Consider the following 20257-nt stretch of genomic DNA (forward strand, 5'->3'; position numbering starts at 1 on the left):
TCTATCCAAAAATTTATCCAAAAAATTCTAAATAAAAGCTAATCAACTGGATATTTATATTCACTATAGTAAATGAAATTCTGACTTTCATTTTATCTTCAACAGACAAACAACAGAAAGGTGAATTTGCAATAGAAGGCTACAATGTCAGAATGAATAACACTCTTAGGAAGGATGGAAAGAAAGATTGTTGTTTTGAAATCTCTGCTCCCGATAAACGTATCTATCAGGTTGGAGTTTTCATGTTGCCTTGAAATTAAGTTGATAAAACTTCCTGATTTCATTTTTAAAGACATTAACATTTTGTTCAAACAACTCTTTCTGACATGTTAATAATAATAAAAAATTCTGGGTTTTATACATTAAACATTTGTATAAGGGGAAATCAAGTTTTTTAAAAATTCCAGATTAGTTCAAGTGATATCTTCTTGAGAGAACAGGAGATATGTAATTTATCAATTACTTCACATGTTGCATTTTATGTCTATTTTAATGGAACTGTGCAATTTCTTAAAAGGATTACATGGCAGAAAGAATAAAATTATCAAAAGAAAAATATCAGAATGTTCATGCATATTGTATTGCTTAGACTTGTGGGAGAAAAGGAAGGCAAAGGCACGCATCAGCTCTGCAATTCAAGAGCTATCAGCCAGCATCAATATGGAATGCATGTTTAATAAGTTTCAAATATCTGAGATTGCAGTTGAAAGCCAGTTAATTAAGTTGTCAGGTAGTGTGTTGGAATCGGACAAGAACATTTTTAAGAAAGCTGTACCCAGCAGTCTAGAGAAATTCATGGGTGTCTTCTAATTGTCAAGGGCAAATTTTGTTCATCAGTTCTGTCTTTGACATTGATGAAGAGAAGCAGCTTTTTTTCCTGCACAGCTGCCAGCTGCTGATCACAGTTTCAAATCCATCATCCTCTGCTTCAATTACATAAATTTGTCAAAATTAACTGTACATTATAAGAAGCACCCTTGCAAGGAAAGTAGTACTAGACATGAAGAGAATTACTAATGGTCTTAAAGAAATGGAAAGAATGCAACATATACCTTTCATTACAGTGGTGATTTTTATTGCTATCGTTTGTTTTTTATTAGTTCACAGCAGCTTCTCCCAAAGATGCCGAAGAATGGGTACAGCAGCTGAAATTTGTATTACAAGGTAAGAGCAATCAATTGAACAAGTTATTACAGTCTTTAAGTACTGAATAACTGAATAAGTTGGAGTTTCATACAAAGAAACTTATTGACTTCTGTGAGAAATGACTAAAAGAACATGACTGGTATTAATACATACCATTTGCTTCAGATTAATAAAAGCATCTTTTCTGCAAGTACCATTTGGCAACTTTGAAATTCACATATTTATGCCACAATCAATTTTTTTAAATGTTTAAGTTAAGGATATAGCATATAACAATATTGTGACTTTGTAGGGCTGCATTAATTTAGGTAATAGGGTTTTGAAAACTTCTTTTGCATTCTTTAAAATTCTGCTTCCTGAAACATGTTTTGTAGATATGGGGTCTGATGTTATTCCTGAGGATGATGATGAAAGAGGGGACTTATATGATGATGTTGATCAGCCTCTACCAATCAGCAGCTCACCAGCAAGCAGCCAGCCAATTGATGATGAAATTTATGAAGAACTTCCAGGTATTTATTTATGGTGATTCATTTAAGGATTTTAGAGATTTTTTTTAATGTCATATATCATCAAGAGAAGAAAATGGTGAGCTATTAAAAACAAGGACAAAGAAAATCTTCAAAACTCTGTTTTATGAAAATGACTCTGCTCGAGGTATTTCAAGTGAGTGGATATACTTTTATGAAAAGTGAATGGAATGTTAAAATGAAGCAGATACAGTCCTAATCTCATGGGACTTTTGGCTCATTAGCATTGTTTATGCTACATAATTTTTTAATTAAAAAATTGACTTGCCTTACAGTTTTTTCCAGCAACTCACACATCATTTTTTATTTATACATCTTGGAACTTCCATTAACCAGAAGTTCTATGCACACCCCATATGTCAACAACTTCTGCCTCATATATTCCTCCTTGCTGTAGTGTATTGCATTGTCTTGGAGGAATGTCGTTGAACTATAAACAAAGGCCTTTTGAGGCTTGAAGTTTTTGTACTTGATATTTTATCATTCTACATTTTCAGGCATGGTTTAGTGTTTAAATGCCTCAGTATCTGTTATGTAACATAAATTTAATTGTCTATTAGCTCTTTGGCTTGTAGTTTTGAGGGTCAACCTAAAACAGAAAGAACGTTTAGGGAATTATTACGTTACTAATGCTCTAGGTTGAAATGAGCCTTTTTCTGGTTATTAAAAAAAATCAGCCATTAGAGAAGGAAAAGGGATTATAAGTAATATGTGTGATATTTAACTGACATCTCATGTAGAAAGGCTATTTTTCTTTGAATAGAACAATTTAACAACACTATAAACCTTTAAAAATGATTTAACAATACCTAAAATGTTCAAAATTAACATACAAATGTGATGTTCAGTGTAGTAAGCAGAGCATAATAACTAGCACATGGATTTTAGAGTCAAAAAGTTTGAATTTTGACTATACCATTTACTAGCTCAGTGACCTTAAAAGTCAATTTTTTCATCTATAAAATAAGGATAATTTCATGAGGGGATGGTGGTAAATGACGTCATGGATCTACAGCCCTCAGCACAGTGCTTGAGTCATAGCACACCCACAATAAATTGTCACATCATCATCATTATTATTTTTTTTTTTTAAATTAATTAATTTATTTATTTTTGGCTGTGTTGGGTCTTCGTTTCTGTGCGAGGGCTTTCTCTAGTTGTGGCAAGCGGGTGCCACTCTTCATCGCGGTGCGCGGGCCTCTCACTATCGCGGCCTCTCACTACAGATGTTCTTCTTCATCACTTTTTTTTGGCCTGGGGCCACATAATCGTTGTAAATAACTGGTTACTCTTGAAGTAGTCTTACTTCTTGCTGTGGTACTGGAAGAAATCTAAGCTGCTCTGGTATTCCTTGCCCCTGCCTGGGATCCCAGTTGCTGTACAAAGTGATTGAGTTTGATAGAGCCTGCAACTGTGCCCCGGGAAGGAAGCTGGTGGAGGCAGCTGTGGAATGTCTAGTTCTTCTTTCTTCCCCAGTGTAACCGAGAGCCACTTCAGTGTCTGTACAGTTCAGGTTGGTCAAGTTTGAGCCACCCACTAGAAAGGGGATTTTTTTTAGTGAAAACCCTGAAGTTGGCTCTTAGAGTTAGAGGTTTTGTTTGATTAAATATCTAAAACTAGAACAGCAACTTTTTTTCTTTCAGAAATGCTCTCTCAGGAGAAGAGTTAAGCTAATTGCTTTCACTTCTGTGAAATATGAATATAATTTTGAGAGGAGGTGAAAACAGTGGAAAAGCAGTGAACATACTTATAAACTGTTGGTATTTTTCCAGTTCTATACAAATAACTGTGTATATCGGAAATCTTACTGGTTAAATTCCCAGAATTAATTAATACTATCATTTCAACACGATTTTCTGTCCATTACATGTAGTTGAAAATTAATCCTCTTAGTTGAAAGATGAAGCATAAAATGTGTTTGAAGAAAAATCTAAGCATTCAGCATGTTACTTTAAAGCATAAAGTTCTTTTTCTGAGAAAGCAGAGCTCTTACTCAAATAAATGTATTTTTAAAATGCAAAATAAACTTGCAGTGTTTTAAGTCTCAAGAATAATAATAAGATAACATTGCTTAAAAATTGTGTTATAAACTATCCCTTGAAAAATGTTTATAATTTTATGGGAGTGTAAATAGTTTCATTGTTTTCATTGTTTTTCAGTTAGAATATTCTAACTATTACAGCAGCTTCTCTTTAATTTCTTGTTCATTAAATTTTAACTAACTTCACAAAAGAATAGGAATAAATTTGTAAGGTTCTTTGCATTTAGGGTATTTATACATATGTAGAGAAGAATTGAGACAATGCCATTTCTGGGGAATATTAAAGACATTTGGTTTTTCTTCAAATATCCTAATGCTTTGACATCTTTTATGTCTTAGTACCTATTAGCATAGGCCAGTCATGTTTTCTTATGTGGTGATATTACTATTGCATATTTGTGTTTGCAAAGCTAATGTTTTGATCAAAGTGTGTTAAACTGTTTCATAACACAGTAATGAGTTCATTTGGCTTAGCACAAATTTCAGAAGTTACTACTCATTTTTTCATTAGAAATACAGAAGAAGGTTTTTGTTTGAATTTGAATCTCGAAAGGGGAAAGCAATACTTGGGAAATTGCTGCAGAAATCAACCCAGCTTGCTCTTCTCTTCTAGTTACCATGTCACCTGTAATTTTTTTCTATAATGTCAGGAAATTCTGCAGAAATAACACAACAAAAAGATTTTTTAAGATGTAGGCTCAATAAAATCGGCCTAGTATCAAGAGTGGTAACTGCCTGTTTAGCCTATTAAATCTGTAGATTTCAGGGGAATTGCATTTGAAATTCTTCTGGCAAGTGGACAGGAGGAGAGAGGGTAGCATAAAATAGGACAACAAATTTCTAATCCCATTAAGCTATTTTTTTAAGTGTTAATTCATTCTTTTTTTTTAAAAATATTGTAATGATAGATTAAACTATTCCAAGCCAGAAAAGGATGTTTTTATTCTTTCGTCATTCAATTACATTTTAAATTTATTCAGTCCAACTATCTGCATCTAAAATGGAATATAAAGTAAATTGCAGCTATAAATTTTTTCCATGAAACTATTATATATATATATATATATATATATATATATACCCATATTTTGAACAGTGTTTGAGTACTTAAATTTGAAGCAATCTCCAGCAAATGACATGAAAGCCAACTTAATCAATAAATAGTTACAACCCCCCCCAAAATATATTTTAGCTGTATTTTCTTGCTGAGTAATTATCACTCATATTACCAAGTTAATAACAAGATTATAGAAGACCCTGGAGTCTCTGGTATTAACATCATTCCTGATTTCACCAAACAATTTTTTTTCACATTCCTTCTTTAGAATGCAATGGAAAGATGCCAGTTGACTTTCACAGAATCACACATATTTAGCCTTTTAATATTGTTAGTCCAGGCAGCCTGCTGGCATTCCTTTTCCTTAAACTATGGTACTGAATTATAAAGTGTGGTGATATGGTGTCCTGTTATATGGTACGATAGATAACTAGATTATCATTTTTTGGATGGTTTCAGCTCTGAACTCTGCTGAGAGGGTTACCTGAAGTTATAGAATATAAGGAAAACATCCATAAATTAGTCACCTCACACATCTAACTGTAGGTTTATCTTTGCTGAATATAAATGTGATTTTAGGGTTCTTCATTGTTGCCTCTTTCATAATACAGCATGAAGCTTTGAGATATAATTTTGCTTGTCATGTTGCTTTTCTCTACTTTGCCGTCGGCATTGCAAACAAATTCTCTTCATTACAAGAGATGGTTTAATACATATTAAAACTCGAAACACCTGTGTGCGTGCAAAACCTATATTTCTAACTGTAGAGAAATAAACTAACCTATTTTTGCAACTTGGCGCTACCTCTGTGGTTCTCAACCACGGGAGATTTTGGCCCCCAGGGTGCATTTAATGACTGAATTCCTGGAGGCATTTTTGGTTGCCACAACTGGTTGTGTGTGTGTGTGTGTGTGTGTGTGTGTGTGTGTGTGTGTGTGTATGTTGCAGGCATCTAGTGGGTACGTGCCAGGGACGCTGCTAAACATCCTACAAAGCACAGGACGGCCACCACAACAAATAATTATCTGACCCAAAATGTCAATAGTGCCGAGGTTGAGAGACTCTGTTATAGAGGTATAATAGATGGCTTTTGGTTTATCACCTTTTGTGTGTGTGTGTGTGTGTGTGTGTGTGTGTGTGTGTGTGTGTGTGTTCCAATAAAACTTTATTTACAAAAACAGGCACTCCTTGGGCTATAGTTTGCCAACCCCTGAACTTGCAGTTCTCTTCCATTTGCCTTCTGACCCATTTATATCCTGCACCTTTACAGTGCTTAGCATACAGAAGGAGCTTAATAATGATTGATTAAGCTAGTGAATTAGATGTGAGCAATAAAACCACTAGATTACAGTGTTAAAGGAGCAGAAACAAGAAGTTAATTACTAGGGGTGTAATGGTTAACGGACAAGAGAAAGAGACATTGTTGGCAGCTTCACGGTTTGAGGTGAAGTCATTTGTAATTAGTCATCATCACAGACCTTGAACTGTGAAAGGACAAAGAATCACCAGTAGCAGTGAGATACAGAGCAAGACACTTGGCATCTGAGCCTCAATTTCCTTATTTATGAAATGAGGAGGTCATTTCCATCTTCAAGATAATACAGCAGATACATGGGTTTAAGGGAGTGAAACAGATCCGATCCAGATCCTGGAGATATGACTTGGGTTGTGGGACATTACAGCTCTCAGTTTCCTCCTCTATAACAAGGCCGATAATTCCTCCTTTAGAGAGTGATTAGGATGGTTTAGCGCAGGGTTTCTCAACCTCAGCACTGTTGACATTCTGGGCCAGAAAATTCTTTGTGTAGCGGCTGACTTGTGCGTTGTAAAATGTTTAGCAGCATCGCTGGTCTACACCACTAGATGCTCGTAGCACCCCTATAATGTGACAACCAAAAAAGCCTTTAGACATTGCCCAGGGTTTATCACCTTTTTATCTGTGTCTCTTGAGTTGTAAAAACCCATAACCCATGCTTCGTATGAGTTTATTTTTATGGACAAAACATAGGTTTTCTTATGTAAGTAAAGCTAGGAATACATAGAATGGCTCTAGGTCATAAGGGACCAGCTGGACTTGTCTGTCACTGTTTACTTCAAGGGCCTGAGGAGTCTTAGAGAAATGAGAAACCCATGAAAGATTTAAAAAAAAAAAAAAAAAGGAAAAAAGGAGGGAGGCATTTTCTCTGTTTTAATGAGCTGTGATCTGTGAAGGGAGAGTCTTTTTTTAATATTGTAAATATGTGTCTTTCTTGTACAGACACTTGGCTTATCCTATTCTGATAGGGTTGTTCATTTCAGGCTGAAGTGAAAGACCTATGGACGAAGGATTGGATCTTCTTAAAGGGAGTCAGGCCACCTGGGAGAATGCAGGGCCAAGCAATTCCAAGGCCACCTGGAATTTGACAGGTGGCTTTAAGAGGAGAGGAAATCCAATAATGGTGTTTCTCTTCCTTTTGGGGCCTGGATTTTGAGGAGATTAATGGGCCTGAGATGGCAGGAAAAATGGTCTCTGCTCCTGAAGGTCAACAGGGAGTCCCTGAGGGGCCCTACTGGGGGAATCAGTGAAGATGCACTCACCTGAGGGTACGTCACACCATGCCACATCAGGTGGTTCTGTATTATTCTCTGCACATTAGATGCTCACTGGAAGAATCTTAAATATTGCTGATGGACATAAAGTTAATAAGTGAAAGTCATTCACCTTCTACTCTAAGTAAGCATTGTTAACAGTTTGATATAAATCTTTTATCTTTTTTTAGCCCATTTACAAATATGCAATGTTTATACTTAAAAAAAGAAGAGATCCTTCTTTTTTTTGGATGCAAAACAAAATCATTTTATGAGAGAAGATCAAAGAATGGAGAGGTTGAGGTATTGGAAAGATCATCTGACTTGTTTAAATCCTGAGAATTTTGACATGGACAGTGTTAGATAATGTGACATTCGGTCAGGAATTAAAATCTTGCCGCGGTGACCTTCCATCTGGGAATTTGCAGATATATCAGTTAAAATTTCTTATTTTGAGAGTCAAGTTGGAGTAATCTCTGAGTTTTTGTTGAAATGAAAATGTTTTTATTCTGACCTCATTTTTCAGAGATCCTTTTACAGCTATAGAATTCTGGGTTGATATTATGTTCTCTTACCATCTTAAGACTATTATTCTATTTCCTTCTGACTTTCATGTTTGCTGTTGAGAAGACAGTAAGTTGAGAAACCTACTGTTTATTGTGGGTAACATTTCTTTCTCAATGGCTGTTTTTCTTTTTTTAAACTTTATTTTTTGCATTCTTCAGTTTCACTAGAATTTATATAGGTCTAGGATTCATGACTTTCTGATTTTGAAGATCGGTATCTTTCATCAATTCTTGACAGTTCCAATGCATTTGTCTCCAAATATTCATTGCCTTCTCCCATTTTCTGTTAGCTCTTTGAACTCTCATTACTCCATGTTGGATGTTCTCTATTATCATTTTCTTAGAATTTTCTTTCCTGTTTCCCATCACTTCATATATCTGTACTTCATTCTGTGTATTTTTCTCAGATTTATTTTTCATTGTACTAGTTTTCTTTTCAGCAGTGTCTCACAATCATTTTAGCTATTATATTTTTCATTTCTATAGGTTTATTTGGTTCTTTATCAAATACGTCTGGTCAGTTTTGTTGGTCTCTATTTTTCTTACTTTTATGGTCAATCTTCTCTATTATTTCTTTAAACATACTTAATGTGCATGATGTGTAATCTCTATCTAATAAACCTTATATCTGCAATCATTAGAGGTCTGATTCTGTGCTTTACGGCACTTAGAGTTACTCATGACAGCTTATTTCTTCATATATATAATGATTTTTTAATTATAAGTTCAAGTTCCTTTAATCTTTGATTCTTTGATCTTATTAGGGTAGTTTTTAAGGCTGAATTTAATTTTTTTTCAGAAAGGATTCTCATATACTGCTTTCAGATAACTGGGAATCTTAGCACTCAGGAAACACTTTATTTTTTTATTTTTTATTTTTTTTTAGAAATTCACGTTCTTTTATTTATTTATTTATTTATTTATTTATTTATTTATGACTGTGTTGGGTCTTCGTTTCTGTGCGAGGGCTTTCTCTAGTTGTGGCAAGTGGGGACCACTCTTCATCACGGTGCGTGGGCCTCTCACCATCGCGGCCTCTCTTGTTGCGGAGCACAGGCTCCAGACGCACAGGCTCAGTAATTGTGGCTCACGGGCCCAGTTGCTCCGTGGCATGTGGGATCTTCCCAGACCAGGGCTCGAACCGGTGTCCCCTGCATTGGCAGGCAGATTCTCAACCACTGCGCCACCAGGGAAGCCCAGGAAACACTTTAAATTGTACCTTAAGTTTGGGATTTCTGAGGGAGAAAGGCTCAAAGTTGTATATTCTGTTTTTAAACATGAGCATAAACTTTTGTTTAAAAATTTGTCAAGGGATGGGACTTCCCTGGTGGTGCAGTGGATAAGACTCCATGCTCCCAATGCAGGGGGCCCGGGTTCCATCCCCGGTCAGGGAACTCGATCCCACATGCATGCCGCAACTAAGAGTGTGCATGTCACAACTAAGGAGCCTGTGAGCTGCAACTAAGGATTCAGCCTGCCTCAACTAAGACCCGGCCCAACCAAATAAATAAATAAATAAATATTTAAAAATTTATCAAGGGGGTCTTGTTTTTTGTTTTTTTTTTAATTCTTTACCAGAAACCAAAGCTGAAAATGGTATTCCTAATGGCTTGTCATGTTTCAGGAACCCAAGATTCCCACAGAGAGTCTTTACTCTGATCTTCCACCTAGGTTTCTTATTTGTATGGCTTACTACAGCTCAGCTCCTAGAGATCCTTCTTTTCATTTACTTTCTTCTGCCTTTTCTTTTAATTCCTTTCCTTTCATTTTCTTCCTGCTTCCTTATTACCTTCTTCCTTTTCTCATTCTGTTATTTTCCTCCCTTCCCTTTTCCATTTCCATTCTTTCTTTTCTTCCTTGCTTTTACTTCTTTCATTCCACAAATATTCTTGAGCACCTGTTATGTGGCAGGCATTGTACCTAGGTGCTAGAAATCCCTCTGCATTCTTACACAGGCCTTAAATGGGTGCAGCTACACCTTCCCTTTCTGGCCCACGCCCCTTGACTTATGACTACATCCTTAATTCCCCATGTTTATTTATGTCGTATATATACATATATATATTATTCGTGTCTCATGACATGAGTTAGTTGTTTTTGCTTTTCTGATATATGAATCCTGTCTTCTGGCAGATGGTGTCAAAACTATCTTGACACCTTCTCTCAAGGCATCCTCCACTTCCCCTCTTCCTCTCCATCTGTCTCTTATCTACTGGCTCCTCTCCCTGACCCATACACACAGAATACCTTTCTCTGTATCTGTGACCAGTAAATTGTTGTGGTTGAGCAAGGACTTTGGAGGCAAACACACATTGCTTTGAATCCCAGTTCTGCTCCTCACTATGTACTTTAGCCAAAAGAAAAGTGAACACAGAGTCCAAGAAACAATAGTGAACATAGAAATAGGTAAAATATGTTAGTAATGTTAATTACTGATTATTTTTCAATGAGTTTTTTTTTTTTTAATTTTAAAAAGAGTTAACACTAAATTTAGCTTGCAATTTTAAAAATTAGCTGGGGCAAGATGGAGATGTGGGGTAGTGCCAGTGTGCCAAGTGTTGTCTTATTCAGGAGGAAGGAGGAGAGAAATACTGAGTAATTGTAGTCTTTGTTAGGAAATGCATGTTAAAATTTCAGAGTAAGTACTAAATAAGTAGGAATGCAATCTTAGGGTTCCCAAAGCAGCAGAAGGGAAATAAAAGATGATCACAGAAAAAATTTTAAATCCAAAAGAAGGCAGGAAGAAAGAAAAAGGAGCAAAGAGAAAATATAGTTTAAAAAAAGCCCAAATATAAAAATAATTACAGTAAATGTAACTTGATTAAAATAATCTATTAAAAGACAGAAATTATCACATTGGATTTTTTTTTAAAAATCTAGCAGCATTCTTAGAGGAGATAGTCCTGAAACTAAACCACATAGAAATTTTCAGAGTAAGGGAATGAAAAGAGATATACCAGACAACCCTATTCAAAGAAAGCTACTATAGCAGTGTTAACATCAGATAATGTAGAATGTAAGGCATAAAGCAATAATAGGACTACAGAATGTCAGTATATAATAATAGTAAAAGAAGATAAAGTTTAAGTGCATCTAACTATATAACTTTGAAGCCTATAAAGAAAAAACTTATAAGACAAGTTTGACAAATCCTCAATCACCGTGGGAGATTTTCACATACATACCACTTTTAGAAAACTGATAAACCAAGGAGGAAAAAATTAGTAACTATATGGAAGATTTGAACCAAAACATTTTTTTAAATTGATTTAATCTATCTAAAAAGATATATGTTCTTTTCAGTGCACATAGAATATTCATGGAAATTGACTATAGTATATAAGTTCATAATTGAAATATCAACAAATTTCAATGAATCTATATCATACAGACTATGTTCCTTAACTACAATGAAATTTAGTTAGAAGCCAGCACTAAAAAGATAGCTTAAAATACCCAAGCTCCTGTTTGGAGCTAAAAAATAAATTTCTGAATAGCTCATGAGTTAAAAGAAGAAATCACAAAGGAAATTACAAAATATGTATTTCTGAAAGACAATGAAAATAGTACAGATAAAAACTTGTGGCATCGTACTTTGAACCATATCTAGAGAGATATGGTGAGGAATAAGACAAATGAGAAAATTAATCCCTAATGAACTTGAGATGAGAGAACAATTTGAAAAAAAGACTATAAAATAAATACGTTTAAATGATTAAAAAGATAAAGGAAAGAACAGAAACTTTAACAAGAGAAAAAGATCCTATGGAAAAAGGACCAGATTTCTTTTGTAATGAACCAAATAGAATCACTAGAAATTATTGATGGTTTGGAGTATTTAACCACCAAATTCTAAATTTTCAGACTCACATATTTATGTTTACATTGCCTAGGGAACCATTAGAATACATACTAAAAATTATGAACCAGAAGGTAAGCAAATGCCAACCACTCTAGTCATATTAAAATGCTAACATTTATAAAGCAAGGAGAAAAATCACACTAATGGAGCTGGGCTATTAAGATTTTTCTGTGAACCTTAGATGAAGGATCCTAAAAGTGTGCCAGAAGGTCAGGTATTCACACTATAGGTTTTGTATCTATACATAAGTGAGTACTTTACCTTTTAACATCGAGAAATCTCAACAATTATTTTCAAGGCATAGCTTCTCATCACCTTTGTATCAGACTTTTTTTTTAATTAATTAATTTATTTATTTTTAACACTTTAAACTTTGTTTTTTTTTTTTAATTTATGTATGTATGTATGTATGGCTGTGTTGGGTCTTCGTTTCTGTACGAGGGCTTCCTCTAGTTGTGGCAAGCGGGGGCCACTCTTCATCGCGGTGGGCGGGCCTCTCACTGTCGCGGCCTCTCTTGTTGCAGAGCACAGGCTCCAGACGCGCAGGCTCAGTAATTGTGACTCACGGGCCCAGCTGCTCCGCGGCATGTGGGATCTTCCCAGACCAGGGCTCGAACCCATGTCCCCTGCATTGGCAGGCAGATTCTCAACCACTGCGCCACCAGGGAAGCCTGTATCAGACTTTTTAACTGGAGTCTTCATTCTGCCGATATGATTTGCCTCCCATGTAGAGTATAAACAGATCAGAGCCCGCTTTTGTTTTTAATTCTTCTATGCTTTCATCAGGTAGAATATGATAAAGTTTGTTGTAGCTTCACAGAAAGTCATTTACTTCTTTAGGTACCCCCCCAAAATCGCGCACACACACACACACACACACACGCACATCCATATACCTACATGAACATACATCTATAGAGACAGTCTGAAGCAGGAGAGCATCAAGCTTCACTATTTTTGCAGATAGGTCAGCTGGGAATATTAGCTTTCTAGGAATCCTCAAGTTGCTTAGTTTAAAGCAGTGATTAATAAGAATAGACAGGTTCAACAAAATGTCAGTGATAAATATAAGCACTCTTCATATCTGGCCTCAGCAAGTGCTGCAGCTAAGCAATGAAAAGCCTTCCACGAAGTGGGGGGAAAAATCCAGCCCAACTTAATTAAGCTCGAGTGAAATTTGACCTTGATTTTCTTTCAAATAAAACATTCTTCTATAGATTTGTCGCTCTTCATTAGAACTTCTTTAGAATTCTTACGAAGAAATGACAACTCCTTATACCTACTTATCCGTTAGTCCCTTTGTCCCCTATTACAGGAGTTGAGATGGGGTGGAAAATTTTTCTCATAGACAACTAAGAAAGTTCATTTGCAGAGTGGTATTTTGGAGCTCTCATTGGAACCAGATCCCAATCTCCTGCCTCCTCGTCTGGGCCTCTTTCCACATTCCTGATCACAGTTCAAGGAGCCACGGCTTAACTTTGCTTCTTTCTCTTTTGCATAAAAATTCTTGGGAGAGCTCTCTTTGGTCTCTGTCCCCATTGTCTCTTCTCCAGCTCGCTCCTAAGCCCTGGCAATTTGATTTTCTCTCCTGATCCCTTACCTCAAACAGCTCCCTCAGAGACACCAGACTCTCCCAGTCATCAGTCTCTATCCTCAAATTCATTACTGGAAATTTTGTTTTACTGGACACCCCTTTCTTTTGGAAACTGTCTCCTTCTTTGGCCTTTCCCATTTTTAGTTGTTACATATAATATTTATAAATAAGCATCTTGGCCCTGTTTTAGATTTCCTCATTTCCTGATGCTTGCTGATTGTTTCAGATTGTTTTCCTATTTACCCTTTATTTCTTTAATGGCAGAGCTTTTGGTTTCTACTTTATCTTTTCTTATTTTCTCATTATATGTTCTTATTATTATGCATCTAATTAATTGATTGAAAAAAATATTTTTTGGAAACCTATTACATATGCTAGATTCTGTTCTGGCTGTTGGGAGTTTAGGCATAAAAAGGACAGATCATAGTAAGTGCTACAAAGATAAGTGGATGATGGGAAAAGAGCGACTATTTTATACTCTGTGGTCAAGGAAGAGGTGACATTTAAACTGAAACCTCTTGGCTAAAACTGGTACATAAATGCAAAAAGCCAAATGAAGCACCTTGTAGGCACAGGGGACACCGAGTGCCAAGGCCCTGAGGCTGGAGAATGCTGAGGTGTTCAGGAACCAGAAAGGAGGGCTAAAGGTAGAACTGAAATTGGAGAGCTAGGCAAAAGCCAGGTCAAGCAGGACCTCTGCAGGCCAGAAGTGATGTTTAATGCAGTCTCATGTGCATAAATGACACCTGAAAAATGTGTGCTGAGTTACTGAAGTGAGGCTGACGTGTTTAATTATGTGAGGTTGCCCATGTACATCAAAAGCTATCCAATGGTCCTATATGATGAAAAATTTGGATTTGAAAACTCTTTCTCTCTTTACACTCTCTCCCTGGGCAACTTTGTACCTTCAAGTATGATTACATATACAGGCATATGGTTGGAACAAAGTAAAACATCTTCACTGAGTAGCTAGTGATTCTCCCTCTAAAACCTCATCCATCGCCAGCTCTCTACTCACTCAGGCTTTGATGATTTCTTACCTGCAACGTTACAAGAGCTCCTAAGTGCTCTCCCTACTTCCTGTGTGTGTGTCTCTCTCTCATCAAACAACCCAATAATCTATTCTACACACTGCCAGCAGATTGATCTTCCTAAAACACAGCATAGTCAAATTAATCCCTTGCTCAATAACCTTTATGGGTCTCCACTGCCGAGTTTGGTCAGTCCCAAACCCCTTCCATGATCTGACTCACATTTACCTTTCCAGTCACATTTGTGCCGCTTAGATCCCTTATGCTCCAGACAGACTGAACTCTTAACCACTCTTTATTCCTGCTCTGTGCTTCGCCTCAGTGCCTTCATCACTTACATTGCACTAGGTGCCTTGTACTAAATCAAGATGTTGAGCTAATAAAGTAATTAAAGGACAAAAATTCTGTCAAATAGCATATAGATAAAACTTTTGGTTGATTAAGTTTTTCATTTTTCTATCCATAAAGTTCACAATCAACTCTAACATATTTTCTAATATATTTCATTATCTACAAGATACAGAGTGGATACTGAGATGATGAATAGCCCTTGTCCTCAAATATGCTATAATTTAATCAGAGAAATAGGTATATGAATATCTAACTATAGAAAAACCCCAAACTAGACATATATAGATAGAACGATCTATCAACATTATCTATCTGTCTGTCTACCTATCTATCTATCCCACACTCGTACCAATCCCAAAGTCCAGTAATATTACTGTATACCTTGTCCATGTTTTCCCTATCCACACTTATGTAGAACCTTTATAGTCACCCATCAGGAACAATGAAAATACCTTTGTTGATTCTGTATATTCCTTACACAATTGTATTGTATTGGTTTAAATAGTGTTTTCTCTAAACCTGTTTAGGTGAATCATTTACAGTTATTCCATTACAAACAATTAAAATACCCTTGAAGGTTATGTGTATCTATTGGGCAGAGTACAGTATTTTTATAGGTATAGAATGGTATATTACTAAACACAGTGTAGTATTAACATGTCCTCTACCATTCTGAGTGTTATCACTTTTATCAGGAATATCTCATCTGATGTTGAGACAATATATGTATATAAAAGAATTCAAAACCTCCTGTATAAGCTGATTAATACTTTTTCATTTAATGGGGAAAATATTTTCAAGAAAAACAGAATTCAGAAATTGAATAGCTCTCTACTGCCTGTAGGATAAAGACCAAACACCATACTTTGGCATCAAAGGTCTTCTACATGCTGACTGAAACATTCTAGTTCAGTCCCTATTACACTGCACCAACTCTCCAATTTCAACAAACTGACTTTTACTCTTCATTCTCCCCAAACATCCGCTACTTTTCCAGCCTCACATTTTTGTTCATATACTCCATCTCTATGGAGTGTTCTCAGTTCAGTTTCTAACCAGTTCCTTCCCACTTTCCAGGCCCACATCAGATCCCATCTCCCCAGAAAGCCTCTTCTGCCCATCTCAGCATGAAGTGACCTCTGCTTCTCTGAACTTCTATAGCACCATATATTTGAAAATTAATGACACACAGCTTGATGGCATTTTTTATGTTGCTATCTACTGTTCTGTAAATCTGATATTCATATTTTACTTTTCATGGGATTAGTTATTCAGCAAACAAACAAATGGATGGATCATTATAACTTATCTTAATTATATTTACAAGCTCCTCAAGGGCAGGGATCAAACCTCGTGTTTCTTGGCACCCCCAGAATACTTAGACAAGTGCCTTCCTCATACGAAGCCAATAAATAATACCTGAATAATGTAGTCTTTAGTTAGAGGGGCCTGTTAGTTAAAGTCAGAGAAATCCTTTCTCTATGATGATTCTTTTCCTAATAATACCAATTACTACAGAATCCTAAAAGAATGATTGTACTAAACAGAATACTATCAGTGGTGTATTGAAGTATGACTGATCTTCTAAAACCTCATTAAAATCTAACATTACTTTTCCAGTGAGCATAATCTCAAGTAAATAAACTTGTGAAATGTAATACATTGAGTGATGAAAAGGTCTAATATCATCAGTCTTCTGTGCCATTAAAGATAGATCATCTACTGTGAGCAACAGGACCAACTTGAGTTACCAGTTCCCTATGGTAGGTTAGTCATCTTAAGCAAGACATTTCCCAGGAAATGACATTCTCCTTTGCTTCCACTCATTCATTAATGACCACAGGTAGAGTAGGTCTAAAGAGCACAGGATCAGAACTATGATTTTTTAAAAGCTGACATCGCAAGGACAAAAACCAGAGGACTTAAAGTAACTGGTAAGAAAATGATGAGCTTCATGTTTAAAAATAAACTCAGATCTGGAAAGTTGCACAAGCAGCTTAAAGGACAGTGAAACAAAGGTTAAGAATTAATGATTAGATAGATGCTTGGGGAAAGTGTTTAAAAATGCTCTTTCAAGCCACTACTTGGATTCAGTGGGCATTGGAGGAGTCACTGGAGGGTCTAGGACAGAGGAAGGCTGTGGTCAAGATTCAGCTTGCTCACTCCCAGTCCCAGCTGTGACTTACATTATCCCTTTGTTTCCTTCTCCTCTCCACACCCTTTCCTTCAATTAAGCAAGCTCCTTTGCTCAGCCCACTGTTTACATGTCCTGCTCCCGATTTCACATTGCCTATTACGCTCTGTCACACACCAGATAACCTCATTTCACCTCCCTGGGCAGCCTATGTTTTCTTTCACAAATTACCTTACGTCTAAGTTCTTCCTGGAAACCTAGCTTGATTAAGTGGGTCAAGGTGAAGGTCATCTATACTCATAATAAAATATAATCTCTCCCTATATTGCTTAAGACATAACTGTAAGAGACAGTAACCCCCAAACATGTAGATATACATGTGTAGGCACTTTAAAATGTGTGCATTTTGAGCCTAGTTGTTTATTTAATATTTCCTGAGAGTCCAACATTAATTTGAAGGTATTCTGAAGCAATCATTTAAATTTTTAATAAATGAACTGAAAAGGGTGAAGCAAATGCAACATGAAATGAGAAAAAAGAAAAAAACCCCAACTTTTATGTAAGCAATTCATTATTCATGCAACAATTAGTATTAATTATTCATGCGGCAGATATTTATTAGGCAGCTATTATATGTCAGGCACTGTGCTAGGCACTGGGGAATGCAGGGTTGACCAATATAACTCAGAGTTTGTTAAATAGAAATATAAAATATAACAAATACTCAATAAGGAATAGTTTTGAAAAGTAATTGGAGACTAAAAAGAGCCTGATGAGAAACAAAGATCAAAGCCAAGTCTATGCCAGTAGATGAGATATCTGAAAAGACCCCTCATTCAGTGCTACCCATACTCAATGAGCAAAATGTGGTTCTGAACACCACCTAAAGAGCATTCTGAAGATGAAAGTAAAATGATTAAGGTCAGGGAGACCTTAAACGAAGACCCTTAAAAAAACGTTTAGATGAGGTAACTTGGTATATTTGGAAGAGGCCAGATTATAACATATTCATGTCATGGGGAAAGAGGGGAATTTATATTCATGAAAGGATTTAAGAAAGAGTTAACAAGAAAGACTTTTAACAACAACTGCCAAGTCCCCTCAGCATTTAAACCTATTTCTTCTTTTTTTTTTTCCCCCCAACAACAACAAAAAAAGACTTTCCAAAGGAAATGGTGGAAGAAACCCCATTGCTTGAGACATTAAAAACCAGATGGTCCAAAGCCCCAGAAAATATTCACGTGGGATCAATCCTTCACTGGGTGAAAGCAAAGGAACCAGACCAGTGCAATTTGTGTTTTGAACACAACTCTAGCTTAGCAGTGCTAGGAAAATAAAGATTTACTTTTCCTTGAACTTTTCCTTAATTTCTTAGCTCTCCTCTGTGCTCTCACAGCACTCTGTGTTGACTTGTATTAGAGCTGGCAACACCAGGATTGCCTGTTTACTTGGGCGTCTCTTCTGCTAGCTCCAAGTATTGCGAGTTTATCAGGTTTTCTTCCTGCCCCTGCAGGAGTGCTGTGTGCCCTGGGTTCTGGAAATGCTCCTCCACAATGGTTTTGCATTTGCTTCTGCCAGAGCCCCAGGAGTTTCACAATTTTTATGTTAAATTTCTTGGCTTGAACATACCACTTGAGGATAGTATATATTTGGATCTCACATTGTACAGGCATGGGGTTTTGATTTCTCACAGGAAACCCTTCCCCTCCCCCTCTGACCACCACCATCCAGAGCGCTGGGAAGACAAAAAGCTTCCTTGTGGCTTCCCTAGGCTGGTGGGGCTCTTGCTTCCAGCTCCTTGCTTCTCATGGGCCCAAGGCCATGTCTCCTGTATCTGTGAAGATGTTAAACCTCCAGCCTCAACCTCACCCTGTAAATGGCCAGTATTCCCCTTTGAGTAAGTGGGGAGAGACAGGTCTGTTTCAGCCTGGTTGGCCATATTGTTAAAGGTTGAATTCCTAGTTATAAGTAACCAGTTACTACAAAACCACTGCAGTAGAGACTTAGCTTAATTTTAAGTGTTTGATTTATAAACTAATTCAAGTCAAATAAACAAAAATTTGAGTATATACTATAGGCAAGATTCCATGCTGGGAGTCTAATATCCTGTCTTCTGAGTACTAATGGGCTTTATACTCAATATTAATTACTTCTTGACAAGAAATTTTGTTGAATTTATGACAGAAGAGATCTTAAATGGCTGCTGAATTTATGAAGTAAATGATCCTATTCCTATTTAGGGAAAAAATGACATTTGTATATGTAGAGAATTACTCAAAGTAGAGATCTATCCAGATCCAAATGTATACTTTGGTTTTACAAGCTAACAATAATACAGGTCATGTCAGATGAGGTTAACTTGGTTATATGAGAGTATGTCTTAAAAATGGAGCTGGCATTCCAATCAAATGAAGTCCTTCTAATTTAAATAATGTATTTTATTCCTATGCCGATCAATCATTTTCTCTCCCAGAAAGTCAAACCAGTTTTTGCACTATTGATTTGCAAAACTTACATGACATAAACATTATGTGACAGAAGTTGTTTGTTACTAAGAGAGAGGATATCACCTCACAGAAACTTGTCATCTGGAAATAGGGAGAATCACACAAAGTAATTTTGTTTGTATCATGGCTTTTTCACTCTTGGCTACATTTGTGACAGCTGATTTCATATTAAATATTAACAGAATTTTGTTTATGCTTGAATGTGCTACAGTAGGATGTAGATTTTACTCAGAACCTTCCTGGTTACAAAGTGTATCATTCCAGTAAATTATACACTTGTGGGCCAGTTATAAAGACCATAGATGTTATGTATCTAAGAAAATTGGGCTACCACTTTGGTGTCAAAATTTTGAAGTTTTATTTTACCCTTGAATCCTATAAAGTTATTGTTTTTGGAGATCAGAAGTGGTAAATTATTGGGAATTTCATTTGGTACAAACTAATGTAACAAGCCTAACTGAATTGAGTTGAATCTTTCACGTTTGTGATGTGTGTCTACGATTTGTTTTGTTTTGATATTACTTTTCAATATATGAATATACCCATGAGACAGGCTCTTGCTGAATTTTTGGTCACTGTGTCATCAGTGCTATGAGTGCACATTGTCAGTTGTTTAAACATTGTTGAATCCACTGTGGCCTGGCAAGAAGCATCTGGGAGCCAGACTTTTCCTGTGGACACGTGCCAAGTAGTGTATTGTATTTCTTCACTGAAGTGAACTATATTGAGATAATTTTTCTTCTTGAGTTTTTTAAATTCAGAAATTATTTTCTAAGCTAGGGGAAGATCATATGATAAAACTGTTTATAACTACCTGAATTCTATAACAGCTGGTCAAGAATTACTTTTATTTAGTTAGAGTAGGTATAA

The 20257-nt window shown here is 36.2% G+C and overlaps 1 protein-coding gene and 1 long non-coding RNA gene across 5 annotated transcripts in view; one reads left to right on the top strand and one right to left on the bottom strand.

Annotated features, from left to right (window-relative positions):
• The window catches only part of SKAP2 (src kinase associated phosphoprotein 2), a 162066-nt gene that overhangs the window by 104879 nt on the left and 36930 nt on the right, over nt 1–20257 (top strand). For both annotated transcript variants that reach the window (XM_057550043.1, XM_007171516.2), the window contains exons 7-9: nt 106–230; nt 1101–1164; nt 1521–1658. In XM_057550043.1, the coding sequence (XP_057406026.1) occupies nt 106–230; nt 1101–1164; nt 1521–1658 (327 nt within the window). The remainder of the gene's footprint in view (nt 1–105; nt 231–1100; nt 1165–1520; nt 1659–20257) is intronic.
• LOC130708595 (uncharacterized) overlaps nt 3801–20257 on the bottom strand; it is an 80270-nt gene continuing 63813 nt past the window's right edge. For 2 of the 3 annotated variants that reach the window (XR_009008845.1, XR_009008847.1), the window contains 2 exons: nt 7352–7438; nt 3801–4373 (listed from right to left, as the gene is read on the bottom strand). This is a non-coding gene — a long non-coding RNA (uncharacterized LOC130708595). Of the gene's footprint in view, nt 4374–5931; nt 6653–7351; nt 7439–20257 lie in introns of those variants that run through there. The other variant, XR_009008850.1, reaches the window with a different exon arrangement.

This window comes from Balaenoptera acutorostrata, chromosome 7, assembly GCF_949987535.1.
Source record: "Balaenoptera acutorostrata chromosome 7, mBalAcu1.1, whole genome shotgun sequence".
NCBI lineage: Eukaryota > Metazoa > Chordata > Mammalia > Artiodactyla > Balaenopteridae > Balaenoptera > Balaenoptera acutorostrata.